This window comes from Mercenaria mercenaria, chromosome 7 (genome assembly GCF_021730395.1).
Source record: "Mercenaria mercenaria strain notata chromosome 7, MADL_Memer_1, whole genome shotgun sequence".
Lineage (NCBI taxonomy): Eukaryota > Metazoa > Mollusca > Bivalvia > Venerida > Veneridae > Mercenaria > Mercenaria mercenaria.
This window is the reverse complement of record NC_069367.1, coordinates 67,672,542-67,696,158: the sequence shown is the minus strand read 5'-3', so window position 1 is coordinate 67,696,158 and position 23,617 is coordinate 67,672,542. Positions and strand designations below refer to the sequence as shown.

The 23,617-nt window shown below is 35.0% G+C and overlaps 1 protein-coding gene across 1 annotated transcript; it reads left to right on the top strand.

The window, feature by feature from the left end:
• Positions 1–8,449: 8,449 nt before the first annotated feature.
• On the top strand, positions 8,450–20,135 carry LOC123554007 (NFX1-type zinc finger-containing protein 1-like). The gene is made up of 2 exons (XM_053548580.1): positions 8,450–8,547; positions 10,370–20,135. The coding sequence occupies exons 1-2, from the start codon at positions 8,528–8,530 to the stop codon at positions 16,242–16,244; spliced, it is 5,895 nt and encodes a 1,964-aa protein (XP_053404555.1). The 5' UTR covers positions 8,450–8,527; the 3' UTR covers positions 16,245–20,135.
• The last annotated feature ends 3,482 nt before the right edge of the window (positions 20,136–23,617 follow it).

Sequence of the window (23,617 nt, the reverse complement as noted above, 5' to 3'; positions counted from 1 at the left end):
TTTTAAGGTAAACATGTAGCCTATGACACTGACAGCGTATATCAATGAGTCTAGAAAACTAGCTGTTTCGCCGAAGGAAAGCAGAGAAATAGTCTCATAAGAAAAAACGTTAAAAGTGAACATGCAAACAAAATTTATTTACAGTAAAATATTTTATGTTACGGAAAACAACAACAAAACTGAAGATAAAAGAACAGACTATAGTATTTTTATATGTATTTTCAAGCAGACAGTTATATATATAAAATATCCAAAACCAAGACATTTTTATTGAAATTGATATTGATCATAACATAAAATACAGCTAAATTACCTTTATTTTAAATTCTAACTCTGTCGCGTGACTTAGGCCTTTGAGATCCAAAGGCACTTTGCGAGTAATTCAATTTCTGCTTCCCAAATGTACGTATATAAAATATCAGAAAATATCAAATCATTCTCGCTAGTTGCTTTTTAGAGACCCACGAATCCTACAGACTTTAAGAGTTATATTATGTTGGTTTTCAAATAGATATCTACATACATAAAATGTTCTATTTTACATTCCTACTATATAAGAGACATCCATGTCCTTTTAAACCTATCAGTAAACGCAAGAAATAGAATAAGTATTCTTATCGGAGCCGCCCAACTAATCGAAATTTTTTACCAAAGTATTAATATCATAATTATGATATAAGCAAAGTTAGTGTGAGAAATGTGAAAACAAATTTGGAAAAGGAAGAAGGAAAGCAGGTTGCGTGTGTGTGGAGGGGGTGGGGGGAGGTGATCGAGGGGATATGAGAGATACTTACAATCCGGAAAAGTGTACGTATTGCGGGATGAGGAGGGCGGATGCGGAATACTGAAACATGTGAGTATATGTATGAGATATAAAATGTAAGTAAGTGTAGGGAAATGTGAGGTACGTAAAAAGTGATTTTTTTTATCAAACCTTCATAAATTGACAATGGGTGATGTCTAAGGTCGTACACATCTGAAAATGATTTCTTGCATTTGCAGCATTTGGTAACTATTTTGCCATGAACACGTGAATGTCTGTATGAATTGTCCCTATATATAGTTAGATATTTGCGCTTTATACAATGGAATACCCTTTTTATCATCTCTTGCCTAGTAAATGATTGAATATTGTTAGTTTCTACACATATCTTGTGTTTAATGCTTTCATCTTCCCCTAATGAAATCTCCGTCGTTGATACATAGTAATACAGTAAGTGGGAAACAGTAACACCGTTTTCGTTTTCGATGAGATGTTGCAACAACCGTGTAGAGTTTGCATCAAAATGAAATATGTACATCTATATGCTAAACGAGTGAATATAACAAGATTTTGTAGATACAAATGTAGATCCAGCAAGACATCATTTACAAGTGACAACATATAACTGATTGCACATGTATGTAATTGCTCATCAATGTGAAATCAATATATCTGGCTAAATTCTACTTTCGGTTTCAGTTTTAGCAGGTAATATAGAGTAGATTTTTCGCTGTATAATCTTAACAAGTCATACAGTTGTTGCAAATTGCATTATAAAATCTGTCTTTCCCGGAAAACATACTTTTCTTACACGTTATTCAGTACACTTTCCTGTAATTAGGCTGTGTAGAGAGGTCATGTGATAAAATTGTCGGTGATAGTTTGCAACACGACATCGTTGCGACTTGGCTTACGTTGGAACGTACCTCTCCCGGAGTGAATCGAGGAAGATGGTGAATGTCAGAATAATTTCGAAAGTAGTACATTTGTTGAACTGAGTTAAGATTAATCTTTTTCTATTGAAGAAATTATACGTGCAATCAAATTATTGGGCTTGAACAAAGCATGTTCTTCGGATAATGTTATATGACCATTTAAAGAGGGAATAGATTAACCATTAAATATTTTTTTCCATTATGTTTTACCTAAGCAACGTTTCTCTGAGGCATGGACTGGGGATGGGCGGAGATTATTCCATACATAAAAAGGTGATGATACAGATAATAAAAGAAGAATGAATTTAATAAGCTGTTTTTGTGAAATTGTTCACTGTCATATTAAATGAGAAATTGAAAAGTTGGGCAAAAATAATGATGTTAATTCTGATAAACAATTTGGATTTAAACAAAACTATAATACAGTGGATGCCATATATTAAATGCTCTGATAGAAAAAAACCCAACAAGTTAGGCAAAAGATTAATTGCTTGCAATAAACTCTGTCGAAAATAAAACGTTTAACTCCTCAAACATAATATTAAACTCATTTTTATATCTACATATTTAACTTAAAACGTCTTCATCTGGATTGAGACAAATGGTCATCAGGATTATTTGCTGATTAAACAGTGGTCAGATAATATAACTGGTTCTTATACTATGACAAATCTAGTATTTTTAATAGATTTTGCAAACTGATTACATAATAAACTACGTTTGACCCTCTACGGACAACAAATGTATAACAACAACACTTTTGTCGTCCCAGCCAAATATGATATAAAAAATACCTTATACCTGCTGGAATCACTGAGGTTCAGCACAACCAAGTGTTCAGACTGTATTTATTATGTTAGGGTAAGACAGTGGTTCCAGTTCTTTTCATACATAAGTTGTGTCAGAACCACATGACAATATTCCATAGCGTTCACATGTCAGAGCAAAATCTCTTTTAGAAGATACACGGTCCCTATTTTTCCTGTTTTTAACGGTGCCTTATGAACAGGATGCGAAAGCCACGGAAAGTTAAATCATGAAATCATATACACGCGCAACATACACAGTTAGTGCTCTTTGTTATCCAGTATACCAGTTATTATACACCGGCAATTTGAGCCGCCCCTGGCGGCTTTCGACTTAGCGGTTGATGAAGACCCCCAGACATTAATGTTCGAGCTGCTACTTTATATAACCATCGAACCTCCGCACTTTTCTTCCTCATATACGAAATAATAAAAATTGACGAGGCTCGGAACAACAGGGCGTAGGCGGTAATAGTGAGGAGGTATGTTTCATATTACTACTGAATTAGCTATTTCATATTGCATTCAACTTGTACAAAACTACAACATTCCTGTATGAATACAATATACAAGAATTTCTCTAAAGACTGCCGTCTTACAGGTCACGTTTCTTTTGCTATCGTTTTCAGAAAACGAATGTTCATATATCTACTCGATACATATGAGTCACTTCAAACTTGAATCCAAATATAATTGTTTATTTGTTTGCTGTCCGCACATAGATAAGTAAAATAAATATGTGCACTAAAATTTCATGCATTTCTTCTTGTTGATAAAAGGGAAGTCATTAAAAGACCAGAATACTATAACAATGTCTTTAAAATGGATCATATTTCAAAATTTATTAATATAAAAAAATATAAAAAAAATTATAAAAAAACAAACAAAACTATTAGAACAGATACGTGATGCAAGTAAATTATAACATTTAATGTCACATTGTGCATTGCCTAAGTTGTATTATCTGTTGCGAGCAGTGCCCTTGTACGTCATGTGGCAACTCTCCAAGCTATTGATACATATTTTATCAGTTATTTGTAATCGATTAGATATTTCAACAATAGGTCTAGTTATTGTTGACCAAGTCTGATTTTCGGAAAATAGATAACACTTTTTAAAAATGCAGAGTCGACAAATTTTTAACTTTTACATGATAGCCCTAGTTTTAAGTCCTGGTTTTAGATATTTCACTAGTCAAATAACATGTGTCTCTTGTGGCGGCTCAAGACAGTCGAACAGAAAGGGACAAATCTAAAGAATACCCTTACTCAAATATAAATGAAGTCAATATAATTTATTTAGTCCAATACAGCCATGGAAATAGAAAAAGAAAGTATAAAGTTAAACGAATTGTTAATAATAAATTCAAAACGCGTAATGATATTTCAAACATATAAAAATCATATTACTACCCTGTTGACGTTATAGCAAAACCAGAAATACACTGCTATCTAAAGTGCTATGCAGAAATCACCTTTAATATTTTCCCGTGAGGGTGAATAAATTGTCAGCTCATACAGATCATTTTTAATTTCGCTACAATTCGTAATAAATAAGAGAACGAATGCATTTTACCTGGAAAATAATGAAAACTGTTCTCACTATAAAATCTCCTTAAAATATTAATTTAATTTTGTAACAAAACCAAAACTATGTTATTAGCAATATTTTGTCACGCAGTTAGATCAATGTCTTGTAAAATACGAAATATAAAATGCATATATACGGGCCTCACTAAATGAAAATTAACGCAGTGCGCATGTTTCAATACGGCAAGCGGCGTTTGTTTATACATTGTTAACACAGGATATATGTTGTTAGGTAAGTAACTTGTTCTTTTAAAAATAAAACTTTAATTCTGATGAGGAAATACAAAAACTTACAAAAAGGACTGTAAAGCTAACATCTTTTCTGTGTATCAACTGAAATTTTCTTTCCGCATAGAATGATAACTGTTTTTTTCTTCTTTGGTTTAAGGAAGTAACTGGAAATTTATCACAAATCGGTGTGTCATCTACAAATCTGTAGTTAACACATCAATCAGTAGTTATCAGTAACTACCGATCTATAGATAAACAATAAACAAATCTAGAAATTTTCATTTTAAAGGTTTGTTTTCATCATCCGGAAAATGTCTGTCCTTAAAAAAGTTTTATCGGAAGCATGTCTCAGATAATATGTCTCAATTTTATTTCAACAACGAATATTAAAGATACAAAAGCAGAAAACAAATTTACGTTTCACTACAGAATGCATTTAACTTGTAAAATTCTTAAGCATAAAGCTGTTATTTTAGTTATTTTCACTTTGCAATTTTCCATTTCTATCCGCTGTCCAACATCTTGTAAAGTAAAGAATTTAACACTGCCCGTGATTGGCTACTTTTACCGAAATCTTCAGGCTCACGTCAAAGAAACTTTAAAAAGGTCGCTAAAGTACGGAAGACGGTTATGGGTAAAAATTGCCGATGCCTTTGTGACATTGAAAGTTTGGAATATACATATTTAACTTTTTTATTAAGCTTTTGCTAAATATTGTCGGTTATATCTTTATACAATAAATTGTCGATAAATATATCTTTAGTCATTAATTAATGATTTAAGCAATGGGGAGGGCCTAGATAATGTTGGAATAACTTTTGGCCCAACTCAATTGTATGTATATGATTTAATGCGTGTATAAATGTGATGTACACATGTGTGAATATATATATATATAGCTAATTCAAATTGTTAATACTTAACACGATTTTTAAATGAAAGGTTTTTATTACTTTCTATAAATACTTGCTTGATGTTATGTAGTAGCATGAAATGGGAGAGCATATAATATTAAATGCCTTCCAGTCTAAAAAAAATGATAGAAGAAGAACTGATTAGTTCAAATACAAGAAATAGCCTGCTTGAAAGAGACTTTTAATGCACTGGTAAGTTTGGTCTTATATCATATTTATTGACAAGAACGTCTATATTGTTATCAACTGATTAACCTTTTTCTGCCCCCACCCCACCAAGTACAGTACTTGAAGATAGATAGATAGATAGATAGATATCAGCGATTTTTAGTCCGTTTTGGGGCCGGAATTTTGCCCCATTCACATATTTCTGAAAGAAATTCTCCTGAAAAAATTACATATCCCAACCAACAAAACCCTCTCCGCCTTCCTAGATCTACATGATGATGTAAACTGTACCATTTAAAACTTGAGGCAATGTACTTTTAAATAATTTACATTTTTATTATAGCATATTTATGAAAAAATTGCTTTATTACGACGTTTTCCCCTATTTTAATGGTTACGGGGCAATTTTCACATCCTTATGGGCCCTGCCACCATTCCCCCAAAACTTAAAAATAAACACTGGATAATTCTACATTGGAACTATAATATGTAAAATGTATACATCAAATAAATGATGTATTTCATACTGTAAAGGTACTACTAATGCATGCTCCTTTTTGTACACCATACTTTTACTTGCAACAGCATCCAAAAATAACTCTTTATATAAAATGCATTGTGGGAATGCGCTCAGTGTCACTGCAAAGAATGGATCAACAACATGGAAATAATGTAGGTGTTTTAAATGCAAATTCAAGCGTAATAAAGTGGTTTCAATTGATTTTAATGGCTGCATTTGTGTTAAATTTAAATTAAGTTGTTTGAAAAATGCAAAAAACGGAAGAAACTATTCCTCAGAACTGTTTAAAATAACTTTGTTTCGATAGCGGAAGTTGATACAATTTATTGCAAGCGTTCCTCACCACCCGGATTTTCTTGTTTACAAAATTAAAAGGGTATTTTATTTTTTATCCGTATTTATCTACAGATCGGTAGTTACTAAAAACTATTGATTGGTGTGTTAACTATAGATTTGTAGATAACACACCGATTTGTGATGATCTCCGACCTGTTTATTAGCTGATGTTATATGTTTTGTTTTGCATCCTTTAAACTATTAAGATATAAACTTCGAAGTTGAACCCATGGCTGTAGCGACTATTGAGGCAATCAAGGCACTTGCCTCGGTCATTTTTGTCTGGCTCATTTACCTCGGTCATTGTAGTAACGAATAAGAATCATAATTGAAAAATATTTAGGAATTACTGTTTTTGTGTGTTTGTGTGCAGACAGCTGAGTACAGAAGTGGTGCTGACTACTAAATCGTAAGACTCTGGTTCGAATCTCGGCAAGACCACACTCCCAAACGGAGTGGTTATCGCTTGGACCATTTTCATTTTTATATTTCTTGGGGTATTTTTTATAAATTCAAATAAGAATTTGAATTACAGCTATATCAAAGAGGCCCTGTATTGCTAACCTGACCAAATTTAGGGCTGTATCTTAAAAAAACAAGAAAGTAGGTCAGTAGGTCACATTCATGGTCACTGAAAGGCAGTTATAAGATTGGTATGCAAAACTGTACACGTCATCAAAATTTCAAGCCGGTTGGCCTAGTTTTTGACTATATATGACCCAGATTCAAACTGGGCGCAGAGATCATCAAGATAAACATTCTGACCAAGTTTCATGAAAATAGGATCATAATTGTGGCCTCTAGACTGTTAACAAGCTTTTCCTTTGATTTGACCTGGAGACCTAGTTTTTGACCCCACATGACCCAGACTTGACCTAAAGATCATCAAGAATGACATTCTAACCAAGTTTCATGAAGATATGGTCATAAATGTGGTCTCCAGTGTGCTAACAAGCTTTTCGTTTGATTTGACCTGGTGACCTAGTTCTTGACCCATAATGATCTAGATTCAAACTTGACCTAAATATCATCAGGAATAATATTCTGACCAAGTTCCGTGAAGATATGGTCATAAATGTGGCCTCTAGAGTGTTAACAAGCTTTTCATTTATATTGAACTGATGACCTAGTTTTTGACCCCAAATAATCAAGATTCGATTTTAACCTAGAAGTCATCAAGACAAACATTATGATCAATTCCCATGAGTTTTAAACTTAAACTTAGGTCTCTAGAGTGTTAAAAAGCTTTACATTTGATTTGAACTGGTGACCTAGTTTTTAACCCCACATAATCAAGATTAGACATTGACCTAAAAATCATCAAGATTAACATTCTGAATACGTTTCACGAAGATACAATCACAAATATGGCCTATAGTGTGTTAACTAGCTTTTCATTTGATTTGACCTAGCGACCTAGTTTTTGAACCCACCTGACCAAGATTTTAACTTGATCTAAAAATCATCAAGATTAACATTCTGATTAAGTTTTATATAAATATGGTCATAGATGTGGCTTCTAGAGTGTTAACTAGCTTTTCCTTTGATTTGACCTGGTGACCTTGTTTTAACCCCACCTGACCCATATTTAAAGTTGATCTAAAGGTCACCAAGAATCACATTTTGACCAAGTTTCATTAAGATATGGTCATAAATGTGGCCTCTAGAGTGTTAACTAGCTTTTCCTTTGATTTGACCTGTTGACCTAGGTTTTCACCCAACATGACCCAGATTCAAACTCGACCTAAAGATCATCAAGATTAACATCCTGACCAAGTGTCATGAAGATACATTTATAACTATGGCCTCTAGAGTATTAACAAGATTTTCCTGTGATTTTTTTGACCTGGTGACCTAGTTTTAACCTAACATGACCCTGATTTAAACTTGATCTAAAAGTCATCAAGATTAACATCCTGACCAAGTTTCATAGAGATATTGTCATATGTGTGGCCTCTGGAGTGTTAACAAGCTTTTCCTTTGATTTGACCTATTGACCTAGATTTTGACCCAAGATGACCTAATATTAAACTTATCCAAGATTTTATTGAGGGTAACATTCTGACCAAGTTTCATTAAGATTGGACCAAAATTGTGACAAATTGTTGACGACGGACGACGGACACAGGGCGATCACAAAAGTTCACCTTGAGCACTACGTGCGCAGGTGAGCTAAAAACTTTGAAAACTATTTTTCAGACATTCAAATGCTAGGCGGACCAATGCTGATTACCCCATAGCTAATGTATCACATATCTGTGTGTAATGGAATCCGAAAAAGACAGGTAAGAAGTTTATATCAAAATTTTCCTCGTCAAGCAATTTATAAAGGTTTTAAGGGAGACCAGTTATATAATACTTTATATTAGTCGCATGCTGAGATAATATAGTTATGTTTAGTACGTTTCAGTTTTGTATGTTATTGTAACAGGTGTTCTACCGATTAGACTAAACTTTAAACCAACCAACTGCAATCTATAATTGATCTATAATCAACGAGTTTAAAAGAATAGAGGATCTGCATTTACAAATCTGTTCGATATAAGAATTTGTAATTTCTTTTTATGTTTTCATACGTAAAATTCAGATATATAATATAAATGGTATAAACATGAAAATGTCCGATTCGATTCAGGTTATCACATACACATGCACATTCAATTGTAACATGCATGAACTGCATTTTTATATCTTATCATAAGCAATACAAGCGATTTTCTCGTGATTCTAGCAGATTTGCTGATTCACTTGAGGGTAAATGCAGTGCACAATGTTGAGGCCCTTCACGGCAGTTTTCATTTAAAAACATTTTTTTCCTGTAATTTCTAACTAGAAGTAACATGTACTTTTAATTATAAGAGTAATGACTCTTAAAGTGGAAACTACCTCATTTAATTTTTCATGTACAAGGAAAGTACGTATCAGTATTTTAGGCCTTGTTAGAGACCATTGACTTACAGTGCAATGTAAGACTTTCAAAAATAGAGAAAAGTTGAAACTTCACAGGTCGCTCAACACGACAGAAACGAAAATGTTGCAGGCTCGGTTTGATTGAGCCTGTTCATGGACGGTAGTGGAGTTAGGTAGTCCACTTAGGTCACGTCCACCACTTCTCATATGACACCAGCACTGGATTTTTTTCAGGAAGCGGACTTGCTTTAAATAACGTTAAAGCTTTTACCACCCACGAACTATGACTTTTCAGTGACAAAACAGAATTATTGAACTGCGATAAATAGATGTCTGTAAGGACATCAACTTTACTGATAAGATGTTTTCAAAACTTCTTGAAATCATTTGACTTTAGAATGACAACCCCAGGTTATGAATATCAGAATAACGTCCATTATGCATAATTGTATGAATTTGATGAAAGAAATGATTTTCTGACAATGAATGTGTTAGCTACTTTGATCTTTTTATAAGCATGCACTGTCCGTCGATGGAAATACTTGCAATCAATATGAAAGTTCGACTCCCAGGCGAATTGAATTTTCTCATTGGTGACTAAATAAAGTCCACACGTTTCACGCCATTCGTTTGCAACCTCTGTGGGGAAGTTGGCACTTATTTGCGGGGGGGGGGTGGGGACTTAGTACTGGTAACGATTTCAGGAACACCAGTTTTGTTGACTGGTCGCCATGCAAAATTATAATACTGATGAAAAGCGGTGTTACCGTTTTCTTTCTACACAATGACCCTTAACAAAATCCAAATCACATCATTACCATTAAACTAATGTCTTTCAATATGAGTACTCTTCTTTATTTCTCAGTCCTGAAATACATAAATAAACATAGCAGCACTGGGCGACAAACGTGTACAGGAAACGGTCAAATATATAATGATACTTTCAGACAAGACAACTCACAGGCATAGCGTTTTCAACGATAATTCAACAGTAATTCAAAAACCTTCTCAAGTAAGATGTTAATTTATAAGCAAACAATTTACTTTTAATGAACGACCTTAACATGGGGGTTTGGGCTTTGGTTACGGTAATATTTTTAGCGACAATATTGATTTCTAATCATCTGGAATAATGTGTGATAGTTTAATTAAATTGTGCAAAATTATGTTTGACATCCAGAAAATCTTGTATAACAGGTCAAACACCAGACCACCAGAGAAGTTTAAAGATAAAAAAAGAGGAAGTCAAACTAGAGGAGACAGAAATGATTCAAAAGAAAGAAAACCTGACACAACGGAAACACCACGTCATTTCAAAAGCGAAAGAACCACTCAGCCTGTCGGTTTTGCTCGAAAGCAGGGACAGAGGTCAAGTCATGGTGCAAGACCTAAGTCAGTGACCTATCAGAATCGGCCTGCAGATAACTCTATAAGTTCACAAAACCAGAAGAATGACATTTTTCGGCGGCGGCCGAGAACAGCGTTTGGGGCGAATGAAAACAATTTTAAGACAAATAGTGATATAAGAAATGAAGACCAAGGCAATAACTGGAGGAATGGAAAATTTCCTAGAAGACAAAATACTTTTCAAAACATCGCAGATGATAATTTTGGACGAAGTCACAGGAGTCCTGTTTCAGACACACATTTAAGCTTTGGTAATCCAATTTCAGATGAAATCAACGGATGTAGACCTAAAGTAAGGCCAAATACAGGAATGCAATCGCAGTATTCAAGAGACAGATACAGTGGTTGGAACAACGAGAAAGAAGTTCAAAAAGGTAGACAAATGGTGATAGGATTTCCATTCTTAAAGAACTTGATTGGAAAGGATCCTGGATACATTATCTTAGAACTAACAAAGAACAAGTCTGCTTTGAAGGATTGCTTGAAGCGAGCGTCAGAAAATCAAGAGTTTCTAGAAGTGTTCCTTCAGGCCTTATCAGAAGCTTATTTATCCAGAACTACCCCAGGGCTAATGATTGAACTCTTCGATTCTTTGAAAGAAGGGAATTTCTTCGACAGTGTAGTATTTTTGCTTATTGATGTAATGGGCAACGGGAAAGAAATAGATAGCCCAGTAAAACAAATGCTGAAAAATATATTGGTAATCATAAATGGACAAATCACACGGAATCCTTCTTCATTGTTTGTGGTTTCAAGAGCATGTACATTGTTAGGTCAAATAATTGATGGTTTGTCGAAAGAAGATAGAGTTGTTGATGAAATAGTGCCGATGTACCAAGACTTGGTAGAGCACAAAAACAAGCTAGAAAAGGAACAAAAGACATATTCTGGCAGGAAAGAAAGACAAAAACCTCCGGATGATTTTAGACAATATTCCGTTTGCCCTAGTCCAAGCGAAATAACAGGGACAGCTAGACCATTTCTTAGAAGAAACAAAGTTGAAGGGGAATATGACGACTTAGATCACTATTTAGATGTGCAGTTCCGCTTACTGAGGGAAGATTTTGTAGGACCTTTGCGAGAGGGAATTACGGAATATATCAAGATTAAAACCTCAAAGAAGCCAAACCAGGACGAGAAATCAATCCGAAAGCTTAACATAAAGATATATGAAAATGTATCTGTGCATACACCAGTTGTGACAGAACATGGTTTATGTTACAAAATGAAACTTGAAATGAGCAATTTTATCAAGCGGGTCAACTGGTCGGTTAGTAAACGGTTAATGTACGGATCTTTAGTATGCCTGACAGACAATGATTTTAACTCGTTTTACCTGGCAACAGTTGTTGGACGGGATGAGGAGGACATCAGGAATGGATTTTTCATTGTTCATTTTGAACAAGAGGATGTGAAAACGTACGAAGTTCTTCATAAGATATTCCGAATGGCAGAAACTTCTGCCTACTTTGAATCATACAGACATGTGCTGTCAAGCATGCAAACTTTCAGACAAGGTGACCTTCCATTTGAAAAATATATTATTTATTGTGATAGAAATGTTGAGGCTCCAGCTTACCTTAAACCTGGCAGTACTTATGACTTAAGGCCATTAGTTGATCAAGATATAGAGCTACAAAGTGAACGGCGTCTTCAGACAATAGGCACGAGAATTCCAGCAGTGGCAAATAATCGGTTTTCTTCAACGTCCACTGAAGCGAAATGTGTAAATATCCTTAATAAAAAAGGCTGGCCTTCAAAAGAGCTTCTCCATCTAGATGAGTCACAGTATGACGCTGTTCAAACAGCTTTGACGAGTGAATTTTCCATCATTCAAGGTCCACCGGGAACGGGAAAGACGTATATTGGCTTGCAAATTGTCAAAGCACTTTTGCACAATAAATCAGTATGGCTAGGTTCTGACCATAGAATTCGACCAATGTTGGTAGTATGTTATACAAACCATGCCCTCGATCAATTCCTTGAAGGAATTGCAAAGTACTTTAAAGGCGATATTTTGCGAGTAGGTGGGAGGAGTGACAGCATGGTTTTGAAAAATTGCAACCTGAAACATTATCGCAAATGTCTTGGAAAGCTACAGATGTCAAGAAAACAGGCACGTGAAGAACTTGACCAACACTCGGACGAACTTAGAGAACTTGCGAAAACCATAGAAATTTACCAAACCGAAATAGTTGGAGAAAGATTTCTGAGAGAAGAGATGGGACCTCGACTATATAATAGCCTAGTTCAAGATTTTAGAGGTAATATAGACAGAAGGAAGAGATATTCGTACATCATAAAATGGTTAGGCATTAAACGAATCGAAGAAATTTCAAGACAACAAGCAGAACAGGCATATGAAACAAAAACAGAAGAATTTGTAAATGTTGAAGATAACACAAAACAAAGACAGAGACATATGGTGACTGAAACCGACGAAGAAGATGCCACAAATGCACCAGAAAAAGAGCAAGAGTTATTGCAAAAAATTCGTCGTAGAGCCGGAATTGTATTCTCTGTTGAACATGGCATTCAGAGTAAGAAGGATAAAAATAAAAAGAAAGAAAATTTGATTCAGCAGATATTTAACAGAATTTTGAAAACTACGTTGGAACGCAAAATTTCAGACAATGACATAATGGGTCAAGATGAAGCAGACTATATCCAAGATGTTTGGCGGCTTGATCACAATACGAAATGGAGAATGTACCGTATGTGGATTCAAAACCTGTGCATCAAAGAATACAATAAAATTGAAGCGAGACGGACTCGCTTCGAACTGGCATCTGAACGATACCGCGAGGCAATGATGCAAGAAGACAAAGAAATTATGAAACAGGCCTCTGTCATTGGCATGACAACATCATGTGCTGCCAGATACCAGGCAGTACTCCGTGATATTGGTCCACGCATCATAATTGTTGAGGAAGCTGCTGAAGTATTGGAGGCTCATATTGTCACCACACTGAGTAAAGGATGCGAACATCTTATACTGATTGGAGACCACAAACAACTTAGACCAAACCCAACCGTCTACAGATTAGCTATCAAATACAGGCTCGACGTTTCGTTGTTTGAAAGAATGATTAAAAATAAGATGGAATTTAACTGCTTGAAATTACAGCACCGAATGAGACCTGAAATTTCTTGTTTGGTAAAGCATATTTATCCAGACCTTTTAGATGACGGAAGTGTGAAGTCGTATCCAAATGTAAAGGGTGTTTCAACTAATATCTTTCTCGTCAATCATGAAAGTGAAGAAAAAATAGATGAAGATATCAAAAGCTACTCGAATCCACTTGAAGCACAGTATGCTGCTCAGCTTTGCCAATACCTCTTGCTACAAGGTTACCAAAGACACGAAATTACAATTCTGACAACATACACCGGCCAGCTGATGTGTATTCGAAAATTTATGCCTAAAGCACAGTTTGAGGGCGTTAAAGTCACAGTCGTTGATAATTTTCAAGGTGAAGAGAACAAAATTATCATACTCTCTCTCGTGCGGAGCAACAAAATTGAGAAGATTGGGTTTTTAAAGACAGAAAATCGCATCTGTGTTGCTCTTTCCCGCGCAAAATATGGGTTTTACGTCCTGGGAAACTTCAATCAACTTGCTGCGTATTCAACACTCTGGAAACGAATAACGGATGAAATGAAAGAAAATGGTTGCTTTGGGAATGGTCTGAAACTTTGCTGCCAGAACCATCCACAAGATAATGCTATCGTTGCAGTCGAACCCGGCGATTTCAAGAAAGCCCCAGAAGGAGGGTGCCAGAAGTATTGCGATATCCGTCTAAAATGCGGTCATGTGTGTAAAAGGTACTGTCATGTTCTCGACAGAGCACATGAAACAAATACGTGTGTCGAACCATGCACAAAAATATTATGTGACAATGGGCACAAATGTCCTCACAGATGTTTTGTTAAATGTGGACCGTGCCAAGTACCTATGGACAAAACGATACCAATTTGTGAGCATCAGCAAATTGTTCCTTGTTCGGTCAATCCTCTGAAATTTTCATGCCGAGCTCCATGCGAACATATATTAGACTGTGGTCACCAGTGTGACAAAGCATGTGGGGATGCACATACGAGTCACTGTAAAGCTACAATAGATTTTACTTTTCCCTGTGGACACAACTCTGTCATACTGTGTGGGGACACAGAAGTCGCAAAATGTCAACACCCATGTGAGGCAATTCTTAAATGTGAACACATCTGCAGTGGAACTTGTAGTACATGCTTTAGCGGAAAAGTCCACCTACCTTGTCGCCATGAATGTAAGCGAATTCTTGTCTGCGGTCATGCATGCAATGACTATTGTAATAGTTGTCCACCGTGTACAGAATACTGTGAAAACAGATGTGTCCATAGCAAATGTAACAAATCCTGTGGAGAACCATGTGTACCATGCCAAGAACAATGTTCATGGAAATGTTGGCATTACAAATGTAACAGGCTTTGCAGTCAGCCATGTGACAGACCACGATGCAACAAAGCTTGTAAAAAGCGTTTGAAATGCAAACATTCGTGCATTGGATTTTGCGGAGAACCATGTCCAAACCTTTGTAGAATTTGCAATAAGGAAAAAGTTACTGAAATTGTCTTTGGCTACGAAGATAACTCAAACGCGAGATTTGTTTTACTTGAGGATTGTATGCATGTAATTGAATCAAGGGCGTTGGACAAGTACATGCAAATGAAAGACGAATCGAACTCCATTCAGCTTAAAGGTTGCCCACTCTGCAAGACTACAATTCGCAAATGCCTAAGGTATGGGAAAATAGTTAATCAGGCTCTGGAAGATGTTGAACGAGTAAAACAGCAAATGATCGGGAATAACGGAATAATAGACAGAGTGTCCCGACGTATCAAAGAAAACCCTATTTTTAGTGGAACGTTTTACACCAACAGAATCCGGATAATGCGGATGGCCAGATCCCGTATTTCTACGTTGGATCGGTATAACATTTGTGAGTATCAAGATTATTTCGAAAGTAGTCTTACTGCGTTCAAAAAGGCCAGATTGTTCACGGAAACACAACTGTTGTCTTTGGAAAATAGACATAGAATTGCAAAAGCAGTTATAGAGTTGAGATGTAACATTAAAGAAAACTACGCAAAAGTTAATGGCAAAATGTTCAATGGTGAGAAAGAAATGGTCATCCTAACATCCGAGTTTGTCGAACGTTTAACAAAAAATTTGGGTGTTTTGTCTGAACAAGAAATCGAAGACTTTACAAGGGAAATCCAAAGAGGCAACGTTTACGTACAATTTCTAAAGATGAAAAGAGCCATCAAATCTGCTGGAAAAGACAAAGAAGCAACAGATGACTTTCAGAAAGTTGAGAGTTTGATACTGGATGTCCAAAGATTTACAGAAGAAAGGGAAACAGAAATTGATTCTGTCATCAACCACCTGAAAGATCTTTTGAAAATAGAAGGTTTGGGAATAACAGAAGAGGAGAGGCTGGAAATTGTAAAGGCCGTTGGGCTGTCAAAGGGGCATTGGTTCAAATGCGCGAAAAGTAAGTACTCTGTAAATGCATTAATCTTTCATGTATGTACGCGTAGTTGTTGGCTTGATGCGCTTGTTAAACTACATGATAAAATCATATGTTTTAAGTGTATTAATACGTTGAAGCATTTAACATCATAACTTCTGCCTTTTCTACAATTAAGCACTCACGCTTGTAAATTGCGTCTCCTGTATATGTAACAAGTTGGTAGCCTATATCTTTAAACAATTAAATACGATATGTACGAGAAAAATAAAGAATAGCTAGCACGTAACCTTTTTAAAAATTAGAAATTACGTATAACTATACATAAATTATTCTTTTTCAGATCATATTTACGCTATTGGCGAATGTGGCGGAGCCAATCAGAAGGGCATGTGCCCGGAATGCAAGTCTGATATTGGTGGAGTACAGCATCGACTTGCGGACGGAAATAAGCTCGCACCGGAAATGGACGGAGCATCTTTCGCTGCCTATTCTGAAGAAGCGAACAATATGGGAAATTTTGATTTGCATAATTTTCACTGAGAGAAGTCAAATACAAATCTGAATGGGTATGTTTGCGTGGATATTGATAAGATCCTACACATAATGAGGCTCGTGTCCAGAATCTTTTGAAGTTTTCGAAACTTAGGAAACGATTTCTTTTGTTGCTAACTTTTAACAAAATGCAACCATTCAGTGATTTATAATTACAAAAATCTTTCATGTACTTTGTTAAGTACTTTTTATATAGAAGTCGATACTGGGTTAGTTATTGCTTTTAAAATTTTATAAAAAATAGACGGAACTTCTGTTTACTTCAAAATATTATTATGATGATAATGAAAAATCAGCTTCAATTACAGATATTGTTGTATGTTTTTGAGGTTTTGACATTGCTGCGTTCACAATAGTACGAGCTGTCGGATCTAGCATTTACGTGCTTCAAAACACGATTTTCAATGTATTTGTTCTTGTGCTTATTCATAGCTTTTATCAATTCTTTTTTGTCAAGGATATGTCAGCATGGACCTACTTATATCCTTATTTACGCCATTGATATGCCATTAACTTCAGTTCTAATACAGTGGTCACATATATTTCATTGCTTTTAAAATCAGTAATTTGTTAGATTAGTATATAATCTTTAATATTGATGCAAACGTATGTAAACATATTAGTGATATATGTCGGTTTCATTCGTTCCTTCTTATGTTTTGTAATATTGTTTTTGCGATTGCAGAGTACTAACACAGTCACTATTTATATTTACGTTGAGAAGATATTTAGAAAAATAATTCAAAAGATCACACTGTATTTGAGTTGAGAATTGTAGTCACCTGGATAGATACAAAATTCTGAAATGCCACTGTTGATAATCCAAAACCGTATATTAAATTGCCCTGGTTAAATGTACAATGCATTTCTCGCTCCATGTCCGTCTTTTTAACATACGTTGCTTGTTCAAATGAATATGATATTGTGAATTCATGGTTAGATTCTTTATATGCAGGGTGTTTCATAATATCTGATTGTTTAATTGTTGTAATGAAATAATGACCTTTTCGCTTTTTTGCAAAGTGTCAGTTTTCATTTTGAATATACTGGGTATTTTATAGTTTCGGTTACAGTATTTCCTATGTCTATATTATCTATGATTATTTGCTTATTTTTAACATGTAATCAGAAGGGGTAATTGTACGCGTTTAAATTTTCAGTTGATATTTAACATTTATGTATTGAAGATATTCAGTATTTATCAAGTGTTTTCACAGGATATGCCAAGTTGAATAATGTAAACGTTTACAAAACTGAGCAGAGTTCCCTAGACGTTTTTGTTTAGTATTATGGACCGAACTTCGGCTTTGTTATATTAACGGCATTTTAAGTATGACTTTACACAAAGTTAAGGTTTACAAATATTTAGGCATTGTGATGATTTTGTAAACATATGTGAAGAAACATTAATACTTGTTCAGTCTTTGCGTAAAGGCGTTAATTACTGTTTCTATTATTAATGCATTTCATATCATAGTTATCTGTATACAATTTATATATTCTAAACTAGGTTTTATGTTTTCTGTATACATTTGATATTGATATGAATGAGAATTCAGTTGTAAAAATGAATTTTTTCTTCAGAATGTTATTTTTGATGATGTACTTGCTTTAATTAGTTATGAACTTTCTCCATTCTATTTTTAGTACTTATTTCTCTTAAAATAGAGTGATGTCTGTTCCATACATAGAACCGTATGAATACTTGCAATTACATTTTGTTCTAGTAAGGTGTATCTATATAATTATGTTATAAATGAAAGAAATCTGGATCCAGTTATGTATAGACTTTGGGAGAAAATTGATACTAGAAATATCTTTAATTTTATATATGATCTTGTTATATTTAGAGCTAAAATATATAATATAAGTTTTTCCTATAAAAGAATTATTACTAGAATATTGTATTCAATAAGAATGTATTCAATAAAACATTTATAACAAGAACAGGTGGGAATTATTTCGACAGTGTTCTTGGATATTACTATTAGTACTAATTTAAAGTGGTTGGTGTGGATTAAATTTTGAGGATTTTTATTAAACTACAAAAACAGGATTAGTGAAGATTTCAATCAGATGTTATATATATTTTAGGACTTTCTTTCAGGTATTCATTCGTTATTAATATTACATACTGTGAATTTCGTTGAATAAATTTTGTTGTTTTAAAATGTCTTCTGCAGTCATTCGTTCAATATTGACATTCATTTAAGGTATTTATTGGTCTTGTTATTAAATTTAGAAAATCATTCTTATCTATGAGTGTCGCATAAACATAAATAGACGTGTTTGACCGCCCGAAATGCTAATATTTAAGATGTTTTATATGGTGAATGCCTAATAAAATTGGGAACGCACATTTAAAAGCAAAGATTTTAGAAAGAAGTTACATCAAAATTATAATTTAAGGAGATGCTCTGGAAGAAAGTTATAAGGCTAAGATGCCTGTTAATGTCACCGGATTGTTATGTATTTTATCTGAAAATGTGTAAAACTATATTGAGGGATGTGATTGTTATGTTGCATATGAACACAGTGTGCCCGGGTTTTACGAACCAGTTCATGGTACTAATGCTTCAACATGTACAATTTTGCTTTTATGTATTCATGAATAGAACATTAGGTTGCCATTTAAAATACATTATCTGATTTAGGAAATATCGCTTACTTTAACTAATATTTAGATTTTGCGACCTCTGTGCACTAGGCTACCGGGTATCCCAAATCCCTATTGCTGTTATTCATTTCTATCTGTAAATGTCAGTCGATCTGCGGACACTAGTAATTCGGAATGCAATACCAATTTTACGATCGTTCAGATAACACAATTATAAGTTTAAATCTGAAGAATAAGACCATAATGAACACTGTGTATTTTTATTATCACAATATCCAAGTGCTCAAGGTGAACTATTGTCACCGGTAATTATCCGGCGTCCGTTGTCGTACGTTGTGCGTCGTTCTTCGTCCGCCAACATTTGCCTTGTTAACACTCTAAAGGTCACGGCTGTGACCCTTGTGATCTTTATGAATCTTGGTCAAAATGTTTGTCTTGATGATCTCTATGTCAACTTTGAAATTGGGTCATGTCGAGTCAAAAACTATGTCACGTGCTCAAATCACATAAAAAAAGCTTGTTAACACTGTAGATGGCACATTTATGATCCTGTCGTCATGAAACTTGGTCAGAATCTCTACGTCATGCTCGAATCTGGGTCATTTGGGGTGAAAACAAGGTCACCCAGTCAAATCAAAGGAAAAGCCTGCTAACACTCTAGAGGCTGTATGCCCAATTACTTAGACGAGCGATCCAGGGTCATCATGACTTTCTTGTTTATAGAATAGTTAATCTAAATAACTTGATTTTATCATAAATGTTTCAAAATGTGTGTACTTACATTATGATAGGTATACAATGTACATCGTATTCATGTATAATTTATTTTCGTGCATCACCGGACAATAAAGTAAGCTTTTCTTGAAGAGAGCAACTCTGTTGTTCTGTTTTTTTCTCGCCAAAAGTTACCATTTCAAGTCAATATATGACATTTCTATTTTGTGATTTTCGCTTGAAAATATAGGTAAATGTTATAACCTATGGTTGTTTAAAGTGTACAAATACTTAAAAATAACTGTATGTATTGCCATCGACTGTAAAACATTTAACGGGACCAGCATTAAAGGCTTCTTTGGAGTTCCCAAGTAGAATGTACGTGTAACTTTGGCTGAAATTCACTTCCATTAAAAACAAAAAGTTTAAAAATCCAAAAACTGGCGAAAACAATTCACAAGATAGAGACTTACCCTAAGCCCTCTTTACAAAAGGGAAACAATCTGTTTATAGAGTGAAATTGTTGAGTGAACACCGTTTGTCATCATAATTTGTCCATGGAAAAGTAAGCTATCTATGTTACCTGCTATAGATGATAACACTCTCGTGCATCTAACAGTCCTGAACTTGTTTTCTTTGATTTTCTCATATTTCAAGATATATCCCCATACTTCGATGCATATATATTGGTAGCAGAGATTGTTCTCTTTCCGGCAATAGCTTTCTCAACATATCTTATCTTGTGAAATTTTGTGGGTTTGAACTTTTTTTTTAAGTCTTTTTGCTGACAAATTCACCACAAAAATATTACACTTTATCTATGGCATTAAAAGATCTGATCTTTGCGTACTAGCATTTTTCTTTTCAAAGTGCTGACCATTTCAGTAATTATGCATGATTTTTTCATACCTAGAGGTAAAAGGTGCATACACACTTAAGCTTACAATAAAGTTTTAGCGTAGTTATCCCCAAGTATTTACGTAGGATATTTTTTCAGCTCAAATAAAATGATATTTTAAATATTTTTTCAAACTGTGTACTTTGATCCAGTTAGCTGCACATATATTTAAGATTGAAGTTTGCATTTTAGTTCCAATGAATATAAAAGATTCTAAATAACACAATTAACTGTCATTATATGGCAAAATTTGACCAGTGAAAGCCTTTACATGTCCCGATATCCGCAAATAACTTTCAATATGGTTAAGTGAGTCATAAAAGAAACTAAAAATCGAAAATGTAAGACTTTGAAAATTTCCCACCATCTGAGCTCTTTTCCGTTTATTAAGATTCATAAAACACAAACAAGGAGTAGAAAGTTTTAAACAATTCCCTGATATTGGCTAAAGGTTAATAGTTATCCTTGCAAAAACTGCTACGTTATTTCTAACAAAAATTACTCATCATACATTATGACTTTACGAGGATGTGCTTAATAGTGTTCAAGTAATACAGGAAAAGTCACATCACTAACTTAACCTCAGAGGCCATGCATTTTCTCTACAGTGTATACTTTTAAGGAAATGTAAATGAATGTAATATAAAAGTAAATAAATAGTTTTAGAAGTATAATTAAAACGGCGTTCTATTTTAAGATATCGGGGTAACCGTATCTAAAGTGTAAAATGAGCTAAATATAGGGATTGCGTGATCATTTTCAAAAAAAAAAAAAAAAAATGCAGTAGAGTTAAACGTTATTATTTAAATGCAGTCACATTTTTCATGAAGAACGGTGGTATGTTAAGGACATGCATTAATAAGTCTAAATCATCTCGTTCGCATGACATCTTATATTGTATCTCGTGCGCACAACATCTTATCTCGTGAGCACGACATCTTATCGCGTGCGCACGACATCATATTTCGAGTGCACGGCATCTTATCTCGAGCGCACGACATCTTATCTCGTGCGCACAACATATTATCTCGTGCGTTCGACATCTTATATCGTGCGCACGACATCCTAGCTCGTGCACACGAGATCTTATCTTGAGCGCAATGCATCTTATCTCGTGCGGTCGACATCTTATCAAGTGCGCTCGACATCTTATTTGGTGCGCACGACATCTTATTTCGAGCGTTCGACATCTTATCTCGTGAACACGTCATCTTATCTCGAGCGCTCGACATCCTATTCTCTTCCCTTTTATAATGCACGAAGGAGCACACGGGGTCTCCTCCATCATTAAATCTGAAAAGTCGCCAAAATGACCAAAATTGTGCCGGTGTGACGTTAAACGCATTAAAATGAATAAATATTTAAAATGCCACTGCGATCTATGGTGGCTGAGTTGTGCCATTTTGCTCTGTCGCAGCGACACAATAACACACGTCGTTATCGCGCCCCGCCCCGCCGAATGTCGCCCGCCGGAAGTCTCCCTGCCAAACGTCGTTATTGCGCACTGACAAACGTCACGCCGCCAAATGTCACCCCGCCTATGTCACCCCTCCGGACGTCGCCCCACCGAATGACGTCCAGTCGAACGTCGACTTTTTGACATAGTATTAATTAAAACTAAAGACAAAAGTTAGTAAGATTTAATAGTTATGATATTTTTGCTAGTCACCAATGAAGTGTTACCAGAGAAAATTACTCACTCTTACCCCTAACCCGTCTATTTTACAGTGAGTTTAACAGTGACATTTTTGAATTACAAGTTTTTTCATGACATACAGATAGGTAGAGGGCAATATGAGTGTATGCGTGTGCATGCCCGCTCATCCATCCGTTTATTTTTTGTGGTCGCACATTAGGAAAATACTATATGCTTGCCACAGTGAGATTGATTTTTGTGAGCATGACTTTCGCCCATCCGCATCAGCCAAATGTGACTTTCACCTTACAGATAGAGATTTTATGTTTGCTTGCATTTATCTCACAGAGTGAATTTATCTCACTGAGTAAAGCATAAAGGATTTCCAAATGTACCGCAAAGTTGTAATCTAGACACAAATTAGCAAGACAGGCGAACGAACGGACGCACGGACGCACGCACGCACGTATGCATATTGACCTGTATCTGTCATGAAAAGGAGTTACACATCGTGTCAATGATGGACTCACTGATGGACTGAAGGATGGGGGAAGGGGGATGAGAGTGAGCAATTTCGTCTAGTAACACGTCGTTGAGGACTGACAACTATATCATAACTATTCGTAACTATTACCGCCTTTATCTCCAATCAAATTAATACAGTCATGTCATTCCTGAAAAGACAACGTTTGGCGGGGCGACTTTTAGCGGGGCAACTTTGGGTGGGGTGACGTTTGGCAGGGCGCCATAACAACGTACGGCGTGGTGACGTAAAAATGATTAAAAAGTTTATATGTATTAAAAGTACTACACATTAGGTTAACAATTAAACACGCTGTATACATGCATGGCTGAACACAGTATAAATGTGTACTACCATTAAAAACTGGAAGTTTTTTTAAAACAATCTACTGTTATATATTGACATCACGAAAACTCTGACATATTTCCAGTAACTTAAGAGGTCTTTCTTTAATCCACAGGGGAAGGGCAAGTGATTCAAAGTCAGTCACTCTAACCACCTGGCCGTAAAAGGTCTTGACATTCTCCAGTAAAATAATATTTTTTTCCAGATTGCATGCATTTTATAGTGTTTATTTCTGATAAC

Coding starts and splice junctions, on each gene's coding strand:
- LOC123554007 (XM_053548580.1), top strand. CDS start 8,528: ATGGAATCCGAAAAAGACAG. Junction 8,548..10,369: donor ATGGAATCCGAAAAAGACAG/GTAAGAAGTTTA, acceptor CTTGTATAACAG/GTCAAACACCAGACCACCAG.